Source organism: Phyllostomus hastatus, unplaced genomic scaffold (genome assembly GCF_019186645.2).
Source record: "Phyllostomus hastatus isolate PE091 unplaced genomic scaffold, TTU_PhHast_1.1 phas_scaffold_182, whole genome shotgun sequence".
NCBI classification, from domain to species: domain Eukaryota; kingdom Metazoa; phylum Chordata; class Mammalia; order Chiroptera; family Phyllostomidae; genus Phyllostomus; species Phyllostomus hastatus.
In genome coordinates this window covers 26,791,001-26,806,382 of record NW_025334013.1, presented here as the reverse complement: position 1 = coordinate 26,806,382, position 15,382 = coordinate 26,791,001, and the positions used below count along the sequence as shown (strand labels likewise).

Here is a 15,382-nt window from a genome sequence, read left to right as displayed (position 1 = left end):
CCTTTAGGACACTCTCCTTCCCTCTGGAGTGGTGATACTCTATAATGATGTTTCTTGGGATAGCTCACTTTTGGAAGTTTCAAACTTCAGCTCTGCCGTTTACTACCTAGATGCCGCTAGCTTACACTCTCCATGACTGTTTCCTCATCTGTAAAATGGGAATAATAGTACCCACTTCAGAGGATTTTTGTGAGAATTAAGTGAGTTAATATGTACAAAGTACTTACAACATAGCCCAATACATTGTAAGTATATGATAAATGTTAGCTGTAGGTATTTACTGTGCTGAGAACACAGATCCTTTCAATGCTAAGATTCATGTCCTTCAATTCTCAAAAACTGTCTATTGTGTATGCACATATTTCCTACCCTTCATTTTGTCTTCTCTTTTTGGAGACCGGAAGTTCAATTTACATGAGCAGGGTACTTGGGTTGTTGGCCTTGATTTCTCACTCAACTATCCACAAATTTCAGTGCCTTTTCTTCCGGCCATGCAGCTTCTCCAGAGAAGACTCCTCCAATGGGGGTGGCAGGGAGGCTGTGGAAAGGGTGGAGCCTGGCTCTTCCTGGCAAAGGGGGCTGAGGGCCCCACAGTTCAGTCTGCGGCTTTATGTTAATCTCCACATTAGCTCTGCTCCTTCCCTCCGGTCTCCACTGTGTCTTGTGTCCCTGATTCCAGAGCAACTCCAGTCCTCCGGTGAACAAATGTGTAGCCTTCTTCGAGCTGAGGGAAGGAGGCAATGGGATGGAGAAAGGCATGGACGGAGGAATGTGTAGCAGCCTGCTGTGTGGGGTAGGTGAGGGGACCTCGGGCGCTAAGTACAGAATTCCAACAGATCCAGATTTTCAGCCCCTGGTCTTCCACGATGCCCACTGCCTCCAAGGCCTCAGCCTCCCCAGGGACCTCCCTTGTCCATATTCTTCTCTGCAGGCTCTGCTAAAGCAGTTGCCATGCTTCTGTTTTCTCACTACCCAAAACCGGCTGACACCTCCAGCCTGCTGCTGTACTCTGCCCCACTACTGGGTTGTCTTTTATCCTTCCCTAGTTTCTCATAAACACACACTTACAAAACAAAGGTAAGCTCTTGTCCTTAGTCAGCCACATTTAACTGCATTTTTAGCAGATTAACTTAAAAATAGCCTTCTATCTTAAAAGTATATGTTGTAATTCATAGTTCTTAGAGGCCTAAAAATTCAACCATTTGCAAAGCAATAAATAAATAAAACTTAAAAAGGAAACAAAAAGATCTCACCTATAAAATCTAGGTATAGGGATCATGTTTCTCTATTGTCATCATGGATACCTAATCAATTCAGTTCAAATTAAAACAATTCCTCAAATATTGAGTTCCAACTGTGTGCCAGGCACTGTTGTAGGCACTTGTAGAAAGAAAAAAAAAAACCAGATACATACTCTCATGGAGCTTAAATACTGGTAGGGGGAAATAATAGTAAATAAGCATAATAAATATGTAAAATATCTAATATTTGCAGTTTGGGGGTAAGAAACAGTTTGCAACTTTAAACAGCATGGTCTGGATAGTGTTCAGAGAAAAGGCATCATATGAGCGAAGATGAGAAGGTCAGGGTGAAGGATGTCTGAAGGAACAGCTCGTACAAAGGCCCGATGTCAGGCACAAGGCTGGAGTTCATGAGGGAGGTCTGGGCTGGAGATGTGAATCTGACATTTAAATAGAGATGGTATCTTACACCATGAGACTAAATGAGGTCACTGAGGCCAAGACTATCAAAAGAGAAAAGCGATAGTCACACCTTTCACTAAAAGGAACAATCAGAGAAACTCAAGGAACAATCAGAGAAACTCAATTCTTAGGAAATCTAAGACCATAGAAAGGTGATAGAACATATGTAAGGAACAGTGTGTATCCCCTCTCTCCTTTGACCCATATAAGAGCTTAAGAATCAGAGGCCATTTTTTTAAAAAGAATTAAATGTGGTAATAGGAAAAATCTAGAAACATATATTCTGGATTTATAGCTTTACTTTTTTAAGTTCACACTTACAATGCTCAGGCAATTGAGTTGTTCTGCCATGTAAGAATAACGAGTTGAACTTGACATACCTCCAATTATGTTTGGAAGGATACAGTATCTGTTAAGTGAAGTACTCTGAGTCCATTCTCCCTTTTCCTCTCTCATGCTTCCTTGCCTCAATATGGCCCCTGAAATCACCTTCTCCCTGGTCCTTGTCAGTGGGTTCCTAGATGGATTGTTCTGGGGGCTATCCCAAAATCACTCCCCATCAACAGAATGCACATTTTCAAATCTAATACTTTATACTTATCAAAGGGAAAAGTTTAAAAGAATTTAAATGGCCACCAATTTCAATATATCTATCTCCAAAAAGTCATCAATATGTATTAAGAGATTATGGCCTAATATTTTTAGGCGTAATAATGGCATTGCAGTTATGTTTTAGAGACACATCTCTAAGTACGTATGGATGAATGAAAAAGCATCATTAGCCCTGGCCAGTTAACTCAGTTGGTTAGAGCATCATCCCAATACACCAAGGTTAAGGGTTTGATCCCTGGTCAAGGCACATACAAGAGTCAACCACTGAATTTGTAGATAGGTGGAACAACAAATGAATGTTTCTCTGTCTCCCTCCCTCTCTTTCTCTAAAAATTAAAAGAAAATCATTATAGATTGAAGTCTGTATAAATATCATGATAAATAATTCCTAGGCTTACATACTTACACAACAGCACTACAAATGTGATCTTTTTTAAATTCTTGCAACAAAATACCAAAAGAACTGATAAGAAGATAGGCGTTATGACATAGATATACATAGTAATTTGATACCAAACAGGTTTCTTGCCATTATTAGCCATTTACATACTCTATATATAGGAGAGACAAACTATAGTCCTTGGGCTAAATGCAACTCAACACCTGTTTTTTAAAAATGTATTGGAACATTTAGTTATGTGAGTTCTCAAGTAGGGACAATCTTGACCCCAGGGACATCTAGCAAAGTCTGGAGACCTTTTTCATTGTCACTATGGTGGGGTGGACTATTGGCATCTGGTACGGGCATTTGTAGTCAGAGATACTGCTAAACATACACAGCACACAGGAAGCTGCCCATAACAAAGTATCTGGCCCAAAGTACAGGTGCCATGATTGGGACACCTGATTTATGTGTTGTCTCTGGATGCTTTTGCACTAAAATAGTAGAGTTGAGTGATTCTGACAGAGGACTTATGGCCCACAGCATGTTACACATTTACTATCTGGCCTATTACAAGAACAATTTGCTAACTGTCTGTAAGAAACCATTAAAAATATATAAGCATAACATGCATAGTAGGTTATCTATCAACTCTAGAAACTTTCCTTTAACATTATTTCCTCTAGAAGTAAACCAACCAATATTTTTATTTCTACCTCTTCTAGCCACATAAGGAGCTATAGTAAAAGGGATATATTGCATTTTATTCTGACTCATTAAAGGGTATTTAAAACAGTGATTCTCAAAAGTCAGTCCACAGATGACTGACCTGCTGTGATGAAGTTTTCACTGAATTTATAGTGCAATGAGAAAAATAAAGACAACTTTGGAAGGTTTTCATAAAGCTGACTTAATTCAATGTAAAGGTCTGTTCTTTATGATTATAACCTTCCTGTATTTTTAAATATTAAAATGTCCTTTCTTTTATGACACAATGCTGATAATAGGTGTTTTCGTTTAATATGACAAAACTATTAGCTGTAACATTGGATCAAACCAATAAAAAATTATTGGTTTTTGAAATCCAAAAGTCAGAAAACCACTATTTTACAGGCTTTTGTTCCACTATGAAGATTCCTTGATGTTGAACATCTTTCCTGTGTCATTGCTGAAGGTTCCTTAAATGTGTTTTACAATGTCTGATAAGTGATGAACTACAGCTGAAGACTTTCCCACATTCATTACAATCATAAGGTTTTTCCCCAGTATGAATCCTCTGAGGTTTGGCAAAGGATACATCATGCCTAAAGCTTTCCCACAATGATTGTATTCATCAGGTGTCACTCCAGTGTGTACTCTCTGATGAGTGGAAAGATGTATCCTTTGGCTAAAGGCTTTCCCACATTCCTTACATTTACATGGTCTTTCCCCAGGATGAGTTCTCTGGTGTCAAGTCAGGTATGTGCTATGGCTGAAGGTTTTACTACACACATTACAAATATAGGATTTCAACCAGTATGAATAATCTCCTGTTACCTGAGGTGTCTAATCTGGAAAAATTCTTTTCTACAGTCTTTGCATGTGAAAGGTTTCTCTGTCACATGAGTTCTCAGATGCTGGATCAGCCCAGTGCTCTGGCTGAATACTTCCTCACACTCACCACATTCCTAGGGCTTCTCCCTAGTGTGGATTCTACATGTTCAGTAAGAAATGATGAATGTCTGAAGGTTTTCCCACATTCATTACATTCATAGGGCTTCTCGCCATAGGGGTTCTCTGATGTGGAATAAGAGAGGAACTTTGGCTAAAGGCTTTTCCACATTCTTTACATCTGAAAGGTTTTTCCCCAGTATGAATTCTCATGTGTTCTGTTAGGTGAATGAACTGTTTGAAGATTCTTTTCACAACTATTACACTCAAAGGTTTTCATTCTTGTATAACTCCTTGAGTGATTAATCAAATCTAAATTGTATCTACTTCTCTTCCAAGATATGTCATATTTATGGTCTCTTTTTCTTGGAGAACCTACTGGTCCTGGAATATCTTTTGAGCTCATATCATTACTTTTCTCGAATCTGTTAGATTCTTGGTCTATCTCCAGAGTGACCGTTTTCCTGTGGCTCAAGGGGATTTGCCCCTCACCCATTCCTTGGTTTTCCTGGTGGTTCCCTAAATTATCACATTTGGAAACTCTTCTAAATGTGGAACACAAGGTGCTTCCTCTTGTGGACATTTCCTTTATCAGGCCATGGTGTAATTCTTCCCACAAAATGTCAGTTCTTTAAGGTTAGCTCTTTAGTTTTTGTTTTACTCTCCAAGTCTGAAAGAAATCCAAAAATACAAATGACCCATATTCCCTGAATTTTAAAAAATAAAGGCTATAGTGATAACAGGAAGGAATGACAATAACATATACCAGGTACAGGAAACCTGGACTGTCTTCAACTGTGAGATCCTGCCACCTAGAAAGCTAATATGAAAGGAAGTGAGGGAGTGACCAAAGGAAGCTGTTAAAAGTATGTGAGGTGACTTTAAGAAACTGGGAGAGTCCTGACCAGGGTGGCTCAGTTGGTTGGGCATTACCTTGCAGAGTGAAAGGTTGTCAGTTCAATTCCTGATCAGGGGACATGCATGGGTTATGGGCCTGGTCCCTAGTTGGGGCACGTGTGAGAGGCAACTGATTGATGTTTCTCTCATACATTGATGTTCTCTTTCTCTTTCTCTTTCTCCCTCTCTTCCCCTCTTTAAAAATACATACATACATACATACATACATACATAAATCTAAAAAGAGATATCAGGAGAGTTCATTCATGTGAATTGCAAGAGGAAATGGAATAAGAAGGAGGCATTATTGTAAGGGCAAATATCAAGAGATAAGATTAAAGAAGATGGGATTCTAATACCATATCATCTCAAGCTCATATTTCTATGACAGAATTTTATTCATTGAAAATTGTAAGTGTTTGTCTCATACTTTTTACCCATTAATTTAAAATATTAAATATATAGGAAGGTATTCACTAAAATCGGGTAGCCTCCCTCAATCCTATCCCTGTTTCCTCTAGCCTCTTAGGATTCAACATTTCCCAATGATATGTGTATGCGGATGTTTGCATTTATGTATATATGGTCATAAATATACAGTTGAACAAAAAAGAAATGGATCATAGCATACATATAGCTCTGTATCTGTTTTGTTCTGGTTTTTAACTCACCTGTATCTATGGGCCCCCTTCCATGTCTGTACATTTAGACTTATTTCATTTTTTTTTTAACTGCGTTGCATTCCACTTTACGGACATACCATCATTTGACTCTTCCATACTGAAAAATAATTAGGGTGTCTCCACCTTTTACTTTCTTGTTATACATACACTTGCACACAATCCTGACAGTGTTTCATAGAAGGTACTAATGAGGAATTGCTGGGTCGCGAGTATGTGTGCTCTCAGTGAACGTGGGTGCCTTTCCCTGCAAACTCAATCTTCCTCATTTTTGCCTATTTAAGAGGAGGAAAATGACCTTCATTTATGTCAAAGTATTAACTAAAAATCTTGAAGGATAGAGAATATATATTCTATCTATACATGACACACATTTTTGGATCAGTAGTTTCTCTGATTTTTACTATTTCTATCCATCCGTTCTGGGCCCTGCCACCCTAAAACACCAATAGTTCTTGTTCACAGAAGAATCATATTCCCTAGGATTTCTAACCTCACTTTAATAATAGCACATACAAAGTGCTCAGTAATAGCTGAATAAATTTTGGAGTGAACTGAAAAAGCAAGTGAAGATGTTTAGATCACTTACTACAGGGAATAGCGAATCACTTAACTTTCTTTTTAAGGTAGAAACAAGATAAATGTCATATTTTGAGTGGTCAAATCTGGCAGTAGTATTCAAAATGATTCAGAGAAAGAAAATAAGACATAAAATGTAGCTAGAAATCATGGTAATTGGCATGGGATATACTTGGCTCAGCATTGCCTCAAGAGAGACAGAGAGAAGTGGAGCGGAGAGGCAACACCAAAGAACAAACTAGGGGGACTAAGGGGGAAGCTGAGGGTATAAAGCACGATGCACTCTTGCTGATGTCACGAGACAAAGGACAGGAGGAGTCAGGATGAGAAACTTGTTTGGGAGTGAAGATGGCCTCTATTTTTGGACATACTGGGCTTAAAGTGACACTAGTGCATCTGTACAAAGACGTGGGAATAGAGTTCATATGGATGTATAAGACCAAGATGCAAACATGGAGAATATCAGTATCAAAGGGATGGCTGAGACCAGCAGAGTGAGTCTGTGGGCGTTTGCAAAGACACACAACTGCTGCGTAGAAGACAGAGACCCCTCAGGGACTGTGCAGAGACTGCTGGCTGTCCTCTGAGGCCTGTCCTCCCCCTTTTTCTGACACCCCACTACACTGTGTTTCCCAGTCTTCCTTGAATTTGGTTGAGTGAAGGGACAAAGATCTCCCCATTAAGTGAATGACAGTGAAAGTGATCTGAACTCCTATAGGCAGGCCTGTAAAAAAACTCTCAAATGAGCTCCTTTCACTGCTGGGTAAATTTAAATGATGTGGAAGCTCTCGGGGATTGTGGAGCCACCGTGTGGAAGAAACCTTGGCTCCAGATTCACCAGGTTGGAGAAGAACTGTCCGTTGAAGTAAACAGTTACCCCAGACCAGTACAGAAACAAGAAATTCCTTTCTATTTGAGCCAAATTTTAAAGTCCATTTGCTATAGTAGTTTAGCCTATCCTAATGAAGGTGAAAATGCTACGTCTACGTTAAAAAGGATACTGATGAGAAGCCTTGAAAATGTAGTGAGAGGAGACAAAATGAACCAGGTTCCCGTACTTCTCCAGCATCACCTCCCGGTACAGGTGCTGGTGAGCGGGGACCAGTTGCCCCCACTCCTCCTGGGTGAAGTCCACAGGTGTGTCCTTGAAGGTTAACAGTTCCTAGAATATCAAATACGTTCTTTTCCCGCCTGAGTTCAGGATGTGCCGACCTTGTCTAATGCTAAGATTCTACTCAAGTTCTCCTGGACACCTGCTTGCTTGGCCGATTCTCTGCTGGAGGTTACACAACAATGATGACAGCAGGTAAGTTGTCTTTTGCAGGTTACAATTTGGCAGAAGTCAAAATACTCATGAAATATTAAAGAAGGTTGCAGAGTACTGCGTTGTAGTTGAGACTAAGAACAACAAAGAATGGGAATATCTGAGAGAGGGGAGGGTCTGGAAGCACCAAGGCCACGAGAGAAAAACAGGGACCACTGTTGGCCTGAAAGAACCGTGACAATGAGGACACATCAGCGTGGGCAAAACGCCCTTCACTAGATATGTCTGTTGACAAGAACATTCTGGAGAACAGCCTGTTTTTGGAGTGGGCAGGAATTCCACCTAGTAAAGAAGAACCCTGGGTGGAAGCAGACACTCTTAAAGTACAGGGACCTGCTATTTATGATCTATGCAAATTAAATAACCATTTGAGTTATTTTTTAAAAATATTCCCAAATGCAAAGAGAACCCGGAAGCCAGAAAGCTGAGATAACAAATTCCTTCAGTATTGAGACTATTTTGAGGCTTTTATGTCATTGTACATTCTGGAATGCGTGTCAGGACTACTGGGCTGACACTGAGGATGGTTAAAGGTATGGAGCCAAACCCTGTGCCGTGTGATTTTGGAAGCTAAGAGCACCCCACTTTAAAACACCTGTGCTCTTCAATAAAGTCTCCCTTTAAACTGGTTTTCTCTGATTGCTCTGTAATTTTCTTGCACTTCTCTGTGCTGGCAGGGTTTGGCAGCACCGCACTTTGCCAGTGCCACTGGTTTTCTGGTGAGCTCGTCTGGGAGGCAGGGACACGGCTGAACTGCTCTTAGCAGCTTCCTTCCTTTTCTGCTCAGCCCGTCTAGTTTGTGCCCTTCGTGACCTACCAGCAGTTTCTCTCCTCATTTCTCTTTTCAGCTGCAATTCTCCTCCTGGATGTGACCAAAAAGCCTCTCTTAAAGCTCATTAATGAAGTGTATTCATCTCCAAGAATATCAGATCCTGGTTCTGTTCATTTTTAAATGCTGTTTAAAATGTTTTGCAATGTTTTTCTTTCCCACAGATGTCATCCCTGAGATTTACGGGCAAAAATTACATTATGTACTTTTACGCACACGCACACACACTGGCACAATTTTTAAAGGTGTTGGCAAATTGGTACGGGTTTGCTAGAAACAAGAAAGCCCCTAAGGAAGGTTACTGCTGGTGGGGAAATTACCTGTGAAATCAGCGGACGCAGCCTGGTTTCAAACAGGCTAAGAACATCCAAGCCAGGAAGACGAATCAAAGAAAATCAAAGTCCAGGGTTCTTAAAATATGAAAAACAACTTCGAGAAAGTGAAAGGGAATCTCAACCCACCTGGGATTCTTCATCCTTCAAATGTGCTCCCTGGGTCTCATCAGCATCCTGAGGTAGCAGAGCTGGGGAGGGGAAACAGCCAAGAGGTTTGCATCTCCCCAGACAGAAAAGCTGCCTACAGACCTGCTGAACAGGCTCCTCTCTCAATGCAGGCACAGAGAGGGACATCTAGAAGGACTCAAGCGCAGACTGGAGCCTCATCAATGAGGGGGACCTGCAGTGCATTGTTTTGGAGATTACATTTCCCAATGTCAATGCTGGTCTGAAAGCACGGAGCTAGCAGGCCAGTCCTCTCTTGAGGACTGCAAGATCTTCCACAACCAACCCAAAAGCTGTCCCTCCAAATATTATCTCCCTCTGAACACCATCCTTCATCCCCTGGACGCAGCACCCACATCATCCAACTCATCACTCTTTGAATACACCTGGGCCGCTCCCACCTCAGTTCTCCACCCCAGGTCCTACTTCAGGTACCCTCCGGACCAGTTCAAGTGACATTTTCTCAGACACCCTACATGAGAAAAAAGTGTCCTCTCCCTGTGCTCTCCAAAGACTTTGTTTTTATCTCTGCTCGGGTATCTACCTCAGTTTGCCTATTACATTTGTTTTTAGAATAATCTCCCTCAGTTGAGCACTACTGTGAGTAGATGGGTAGAAACTGTATCTGGTGCATTTCCCCCATCTGCTCCAGTGTAAGACATAACACCCTGCCAGGCTGCGAGAATTCAAAAAAGACTGACCGCATTCGAGGCATGAAAAATATGAACGAGGCCCCAGCTGGCAGGGCTCATTCGGTTGGGTGTTTCCCACGGAAAGAAAGGTCACCAGTTTGATTCCTGGTTGAGGCACAAACTTGCCTGGGTCGCAAGTTTGGTCCCCCGGAGTGTGAATGGAATGCAGCTAGTCGATGTTTCTCTCTCACATTGATGTTTCTTGCCCTCCGTTCCCCCTCTCTAAAAACTGAAATTAAAATTTAAAAAATATGAACTAGGAATGATGGCACATGAATTATTGTCATTGTATTTTTTCCCAACTTTTTGTCATAAATGTTGAACACCCATTCATCTACCACCTATACCCAACAATTGCTAACGTTTGCCATATTGGCTTCATCTATATTTTTTCTGGACCATTTTAAAGTCATAGATGTGATGATACTTCATCCCCAAATACTTCAAATAAGAATCTTCTCCTGCATAACCACAGTATCATTTATCACACCTGACAAGGTTAACAATAATCTCAAAGTATCATCTAAACATTCAGTTCATATTCAGATTTCCTCAGCTGTCCCCAAATTTTTTATTCTGAATTTTTTCCAAGCCAGGAGCCAATCAAGGTGCACACATCCAAAGTGCTTGTTATTTCTAGTGTCTCTTATTCTAGAATGTTCCCTCCTTTTCCTTGACATTAGTTTTTTTAGAGACCAGAACAGTCTGACTACATCCTTATTCCTCTAACCCCTGTATTTGCTTTAATCCAGAAGTTCAGCCTTTAAGCTTAATTTAGGATCAGGTGAAACAGTTTTGACAGGACGACCTCATGGGTGTACCGGGTGCTTTATACTGCATTAACCAGAGGGCACAAAATGCCAGGTCCCCTCACCATTGGGACACTTGGTTAATTAAGATCTGATTACCAGACCTTGGAAAAGTATGTACTTTCCTCAGCATTTAGCAAGTCATTTGGGGGGTGATACTTTGACACTATGTAAATATCCTGTTCCCCATCAATCTTCAAATTATTTCATTTACAGTAAAATATTCTATTATCCCATCTACATTTATAATTGGCAGGTTTTTACTGAAAAGGGCTTTCTCTCAACAACTGGAAATGATCTAAAAAGCAAGGTAAATGTAGCCTTCGTTCCCATATGAATCTATTTTCAAAGTAAGCAATCAGTGTATTAACCACCACCAATGTTGGCAAGTGAGTTTTCCCCCCTTCTTTCTCTGTTTTAAATGTCATCATGAACTTGTGGGAATTCACTTATTCAAGGTGTTACAATCGATTCGGATACTTAAATTGCCCCACATTCATCTAGTGCAAGTCCCTTGAACCTGGTGCTCCCATCCATCTGAAAACTAACTGTCCATTAGTCCTTGAGCTCTCCCTTGCTTTCTAGCACGAGATGCTCAAGGCTTACTCCATACTCTCCCTGTGGCCCTCTGCTTCTGATCTAGCCACCAACTACCTGGCCAGGTCTCTCATTTTATTCACATTTCCTTGCTGTGAAATAAGGAAAATCAAGCAAGTCCACTCTGCCCCACTTGCCTATGGAGAAGATAAAAAGAAGTAACATACCCTGGCTGGTGCAGCTCAGTGGATTGAGCGTGGGGCTGCAAACCAAAGCATTACTGGTTTGATTCCCAGCCAGGGCACATGCGTGGGTTGCAGACCAGGTCCCCAGTGGGAGGCGTGCGAGAGGCAAATACACATTGATGTTTCTCTCCCTCTTTCTCCCTTCCCCTCTCGCAGAAGAAGAAGGAGAAGAAGAGAAGGAGGAGGAGGAGGAGGAAGAGAAAGGAGGAGGAGGAAAAGACCACCATGACACTGAAATCTTGGCTTTAGGTTGAAGTGACCACCAGTACTCAGGAGAATCCCAGGCCAGGAGCCCTAATCAAGAACTCGAGATCTCTTATTCAACTGTCACTCCAAGAGATGCTTCTGCTCAGGTGTCTACCTTCTTCCTCACACTAATGTTGCTTTGCCTCCCTCCCACCCGTCAGTCTATTCTCACCTTCTCCTTCACACGTCTTAGTCACTCCCACAGGGGTGCCCCCCCCCTCGGCCTTCCTTGCATGGTGCAGCTTCACCCAGGCGCTGGCCTTGGTGAGCAGCGTGATCAGGAGATGCCACAGCATGATGACTCCGTACTCCCCTGTGGGGGATTCTCTTACCTCAGCCCACAAGGCAGAGTCCCTACTGGGCTTGTGCACTTTTGATGCGGGTACTGCCAGAAACGCTGAAAGAAGGTTCCACAGTTGTATGTGTGTCCTCCCTCTTAGGAACCCAGGGAACATAGGGTACCAAAATCCAGACTGTGGACCTTTTAATGTCAAGGCTTTCCAGGAACACCTCCCATCTTGAGCTCCATCTGTCTCCTCAGTAGGCAGCTGAGGCTCCAGGTATCTATCCTAAGCAGTCACCTCTAGACTCCCCTGGTGATGCTGGACAGAAAACGTTCCGGTCACCAAAAGGATCTGAAAGGTTCCGTCACATGTTCAGAGTTCTAGAACTTGCACGAATCACTGGACAATTTTTACAAAGCTACACAGAGGTCCTGGATGGACACAGCCCACACGGTCCAAAGCACTGTGCTGGTGTTACGAAGCATTCTTTTTTTTTTTTTATGAGTAAAACCCAATTATTTCAAGTAGTATTGTTTTAAATAATCAGATTGGGAATCAAAAAGGGCCGGGGTTGGAATCCCAGCTCCTTGACTTGTCAGCTGGGGCAAATCACGACACCCTGTAACCCTGTGAACTCCCCGATAAACGGAGAGGACAAACCTTCCTCCAGGGCTGGACACTGTCTGAGCCTGACTCCCAGCGTCCCCCCCCCGCCCCCCCAAGTGACTGCGTGTGGCGACACCAGCGCTTCTCCGCTCGTCCCCTCCCCGGACCCCGACGGTCCCCGCTCACAGCCCAGACCCCAAACCCTTGCCTCCCCGCCCCCCCGTGGATGGTGCCTGGGCCGCGCGAAGACGCTCGCACTCAGCGCGTCCCAGGCGGGTGCAGGTGCGCCTGCGCACCCGCAGCCTCTACGCACAGATCTGGCTCGCCCGCCCGTGGTCCAGCCCCTCTCCGACTGCTGCAACCCGCGTCCCAACCCCGGGTGAAGCAGAAGGAGCTGGAGCCTGTGTTCTTGTCCGCCCTCACCCAGAAACTACTGAATAGACCAGCTCTTCTGCGCCAAGAACAGCCACGTGAATGTTTCCGTGGGGAGGTTTGAAACCCTTGACAAAATGGAAATATCTGTATCACTTTCTGTTGTTGTTCAAACAACGTTGGTATTAAAAGAATCCACACCCATACCACTGTTCCTTAATAAGAAGTACGCAGAAAAGACCGAAAATGGAATGGAATCCGATGTTTTATTAAGAGAATACCACGATCAGGTAAGTTTTTGTTCTGGTGTTCAGTAAGTTCTTATGGTCATCCCTTTCCTTATATTTCTGGAATTCCAGAAAACACACAAAAACAAAATAATTATCTATAGTCTCGCCAAGCAGAGATAACCATTGCTACCATTTGGTGCATACACGTACCTACACACACTCACACACAGCAGTTTTTAAATGCATTTTATGGTTGTTATTTTTTTTTTTTTTTGCAAAACTGACCATACTGTAATTGATGTATTTTTGTCTTCTCAACAAAATAGTAGTATATCATTCCAAATACATACTTCACATCAGTAGTTACAAAAATAACAATTTAGAAAACAGCATAAAACTATATAGTTGCTAGCCGTTATGAGTTGAATGTTTGTCTGTCTTCATCTACTCCCCCAAATTCGTCTGCTGAAACCCCAACCCGTGTAGCTGTATTTGGGAAAAGGAAGTCATTAAATGAGACGATAGAGGTGGGGCCCTAATGCTTTAGGATCAGTGTTCTTATGAGCAGACACGCCAGAGGGCTCACTCTCTTGAAGGTGCAGGCCCCGAGGAGAGGTCATGGGGAGGACTCAGGAAGAAGGCACTTCCTACAACACAAGCCAGGAAAAGAGCCCTCCCCCCAGAATGTGCCCTGCTAGCCCTTGATCTGACTTCTAGCTCTCAGAACTGTGAGAAAATAAGTTTCTGTTGTTTAAGCCACCCAGTCTGTGATGTTTTGTTACAGCAGCCCAAGAAGACTAATCCATCAGCATATAGTATGTGCAGAATGAGGCTGTGTTCTACGTGCAGATTTTAACTGATTTAGTCCTCATAAGAACCAACCCCTTGAGGTATTATTATTACCCCCAGTTTGCAAATCAGAAAACTGGGGCTTGAAGAAGTTATGTAACTTGCCCTACATCACGCAACTTGCAAGTGGTAAATCCCGGCAGGCTATGCACCTATCCACTACCCCAAAATATAGCATAAAATAGAGTAAATGGTATATAAATGGTCGAGTCTATGTAGTGGTACATGGATGCTTACTGTAAAATTCTTTCAACTTTTCTGCATGTTTAAATATTTTCATAATATTGAAAAAATACACCTAAAAATAAACAAGAATGATGTAGGACATTATGAACAAGTTATTGATTTAAACAGAGAAACCAGTGACATACACCATATTCATAGATTGAAATAGAACATTCTAAATATGTTACTTTCCTCCGCTTTAATACTCCCCAATCAAAATCTCAGCTTTTCTTTTTGCTAAGTTCAATGATTCTAAAGTGTTCCAGAATGGCCCAGTAAAAATTTCCATCAATAGCCCTGGCTGGTGTGGCTCAGTGGATTGAGTGCCAGCCTGTGAACCAAAGGGTCACTGGTTCGATTCCCAGTCGATGCCTGGGTTGCAGGCCAGGTCCCCAGTAGGGTGTGCGTGAGAGGCAACCACACATTGATGTTTCTCTCCCTCTCTTTCTCCCTCCCTTCACCTCTGTAAAATAAATAAATACAATCTTCAAAAAAAATTTTCCAACAATAATGAAGTCAGAATTGCCCTACCAATAAGATATTATCTTGTATTATAGAGGCACAAAAATAAAAATAAAAAAGTAGCCCTGGCTGGCATTGCTCAGTGGATTGAGCGTGGGCTGTGAACCAAAGTGTTGCAGGTTCAATTCTCAGTCAGGGCACATGCCTGGGTTGCAGGCCACGGCCCCCAGCAACCGTACATTGATATTTTTCTCTCTCTCTCCTTCTCCCTCCCTTCCCTCTCTAAAAATAAATAAATAAAATCTTAAAAAAATAAAAATAAAATAGTGCCAAAATATACTCATAAATTAGTGAAATTAAATTGGAAACCCACAAACAGACTTGAGAATTTAAATTTAATATATTATAAAAGTGACATTTCAAATTAGCGGGGTAATGTCGGATTATTCAGTAAAGAACATCAGGACAACTAGATAGCTACTTGAAAACTGAGTAGACACCTTACCAAAAAAAGATGCACAGGTGTCAAGTAAACATATGAAAAGATGTTCAACATTACATATTAGGGAATTAGACATTAAAACAACAATGAAATACCACTACATACCTACCAGGATGGCCAAAATCCAAAACACTGACCACACCAAGTGCTGGCAAGGATGTGCAGCC

The 15,382-nt window shown here is 42.0% G+C and overlaps 1 protein-coding gene across 1 annotated transcript; it reads right to left on the bottom strand.

Annotated features, from left to right (window-relative positions):
* Positions 1-3,859: 3,859 nt before the first annotated feature.
* On the bottom strand, positions 3,860-4,843 carry ZFP69B (ZFP69 zinc finger protein B). Its single transcript, XM_045859590.1, is given in 6 exon segments — positions 3,860-4,005; positions 4,008-4,208; positions 4,211-4,393; positions 4,396-4,467; positions 4,470-4,593; positions 4,595-4,843. Coding segments are annotated over 6 exon segments (975 nt in total).
* Between the last annotated feature and the right edge of the window lie 10,539 nt (positions 4,844-15,382).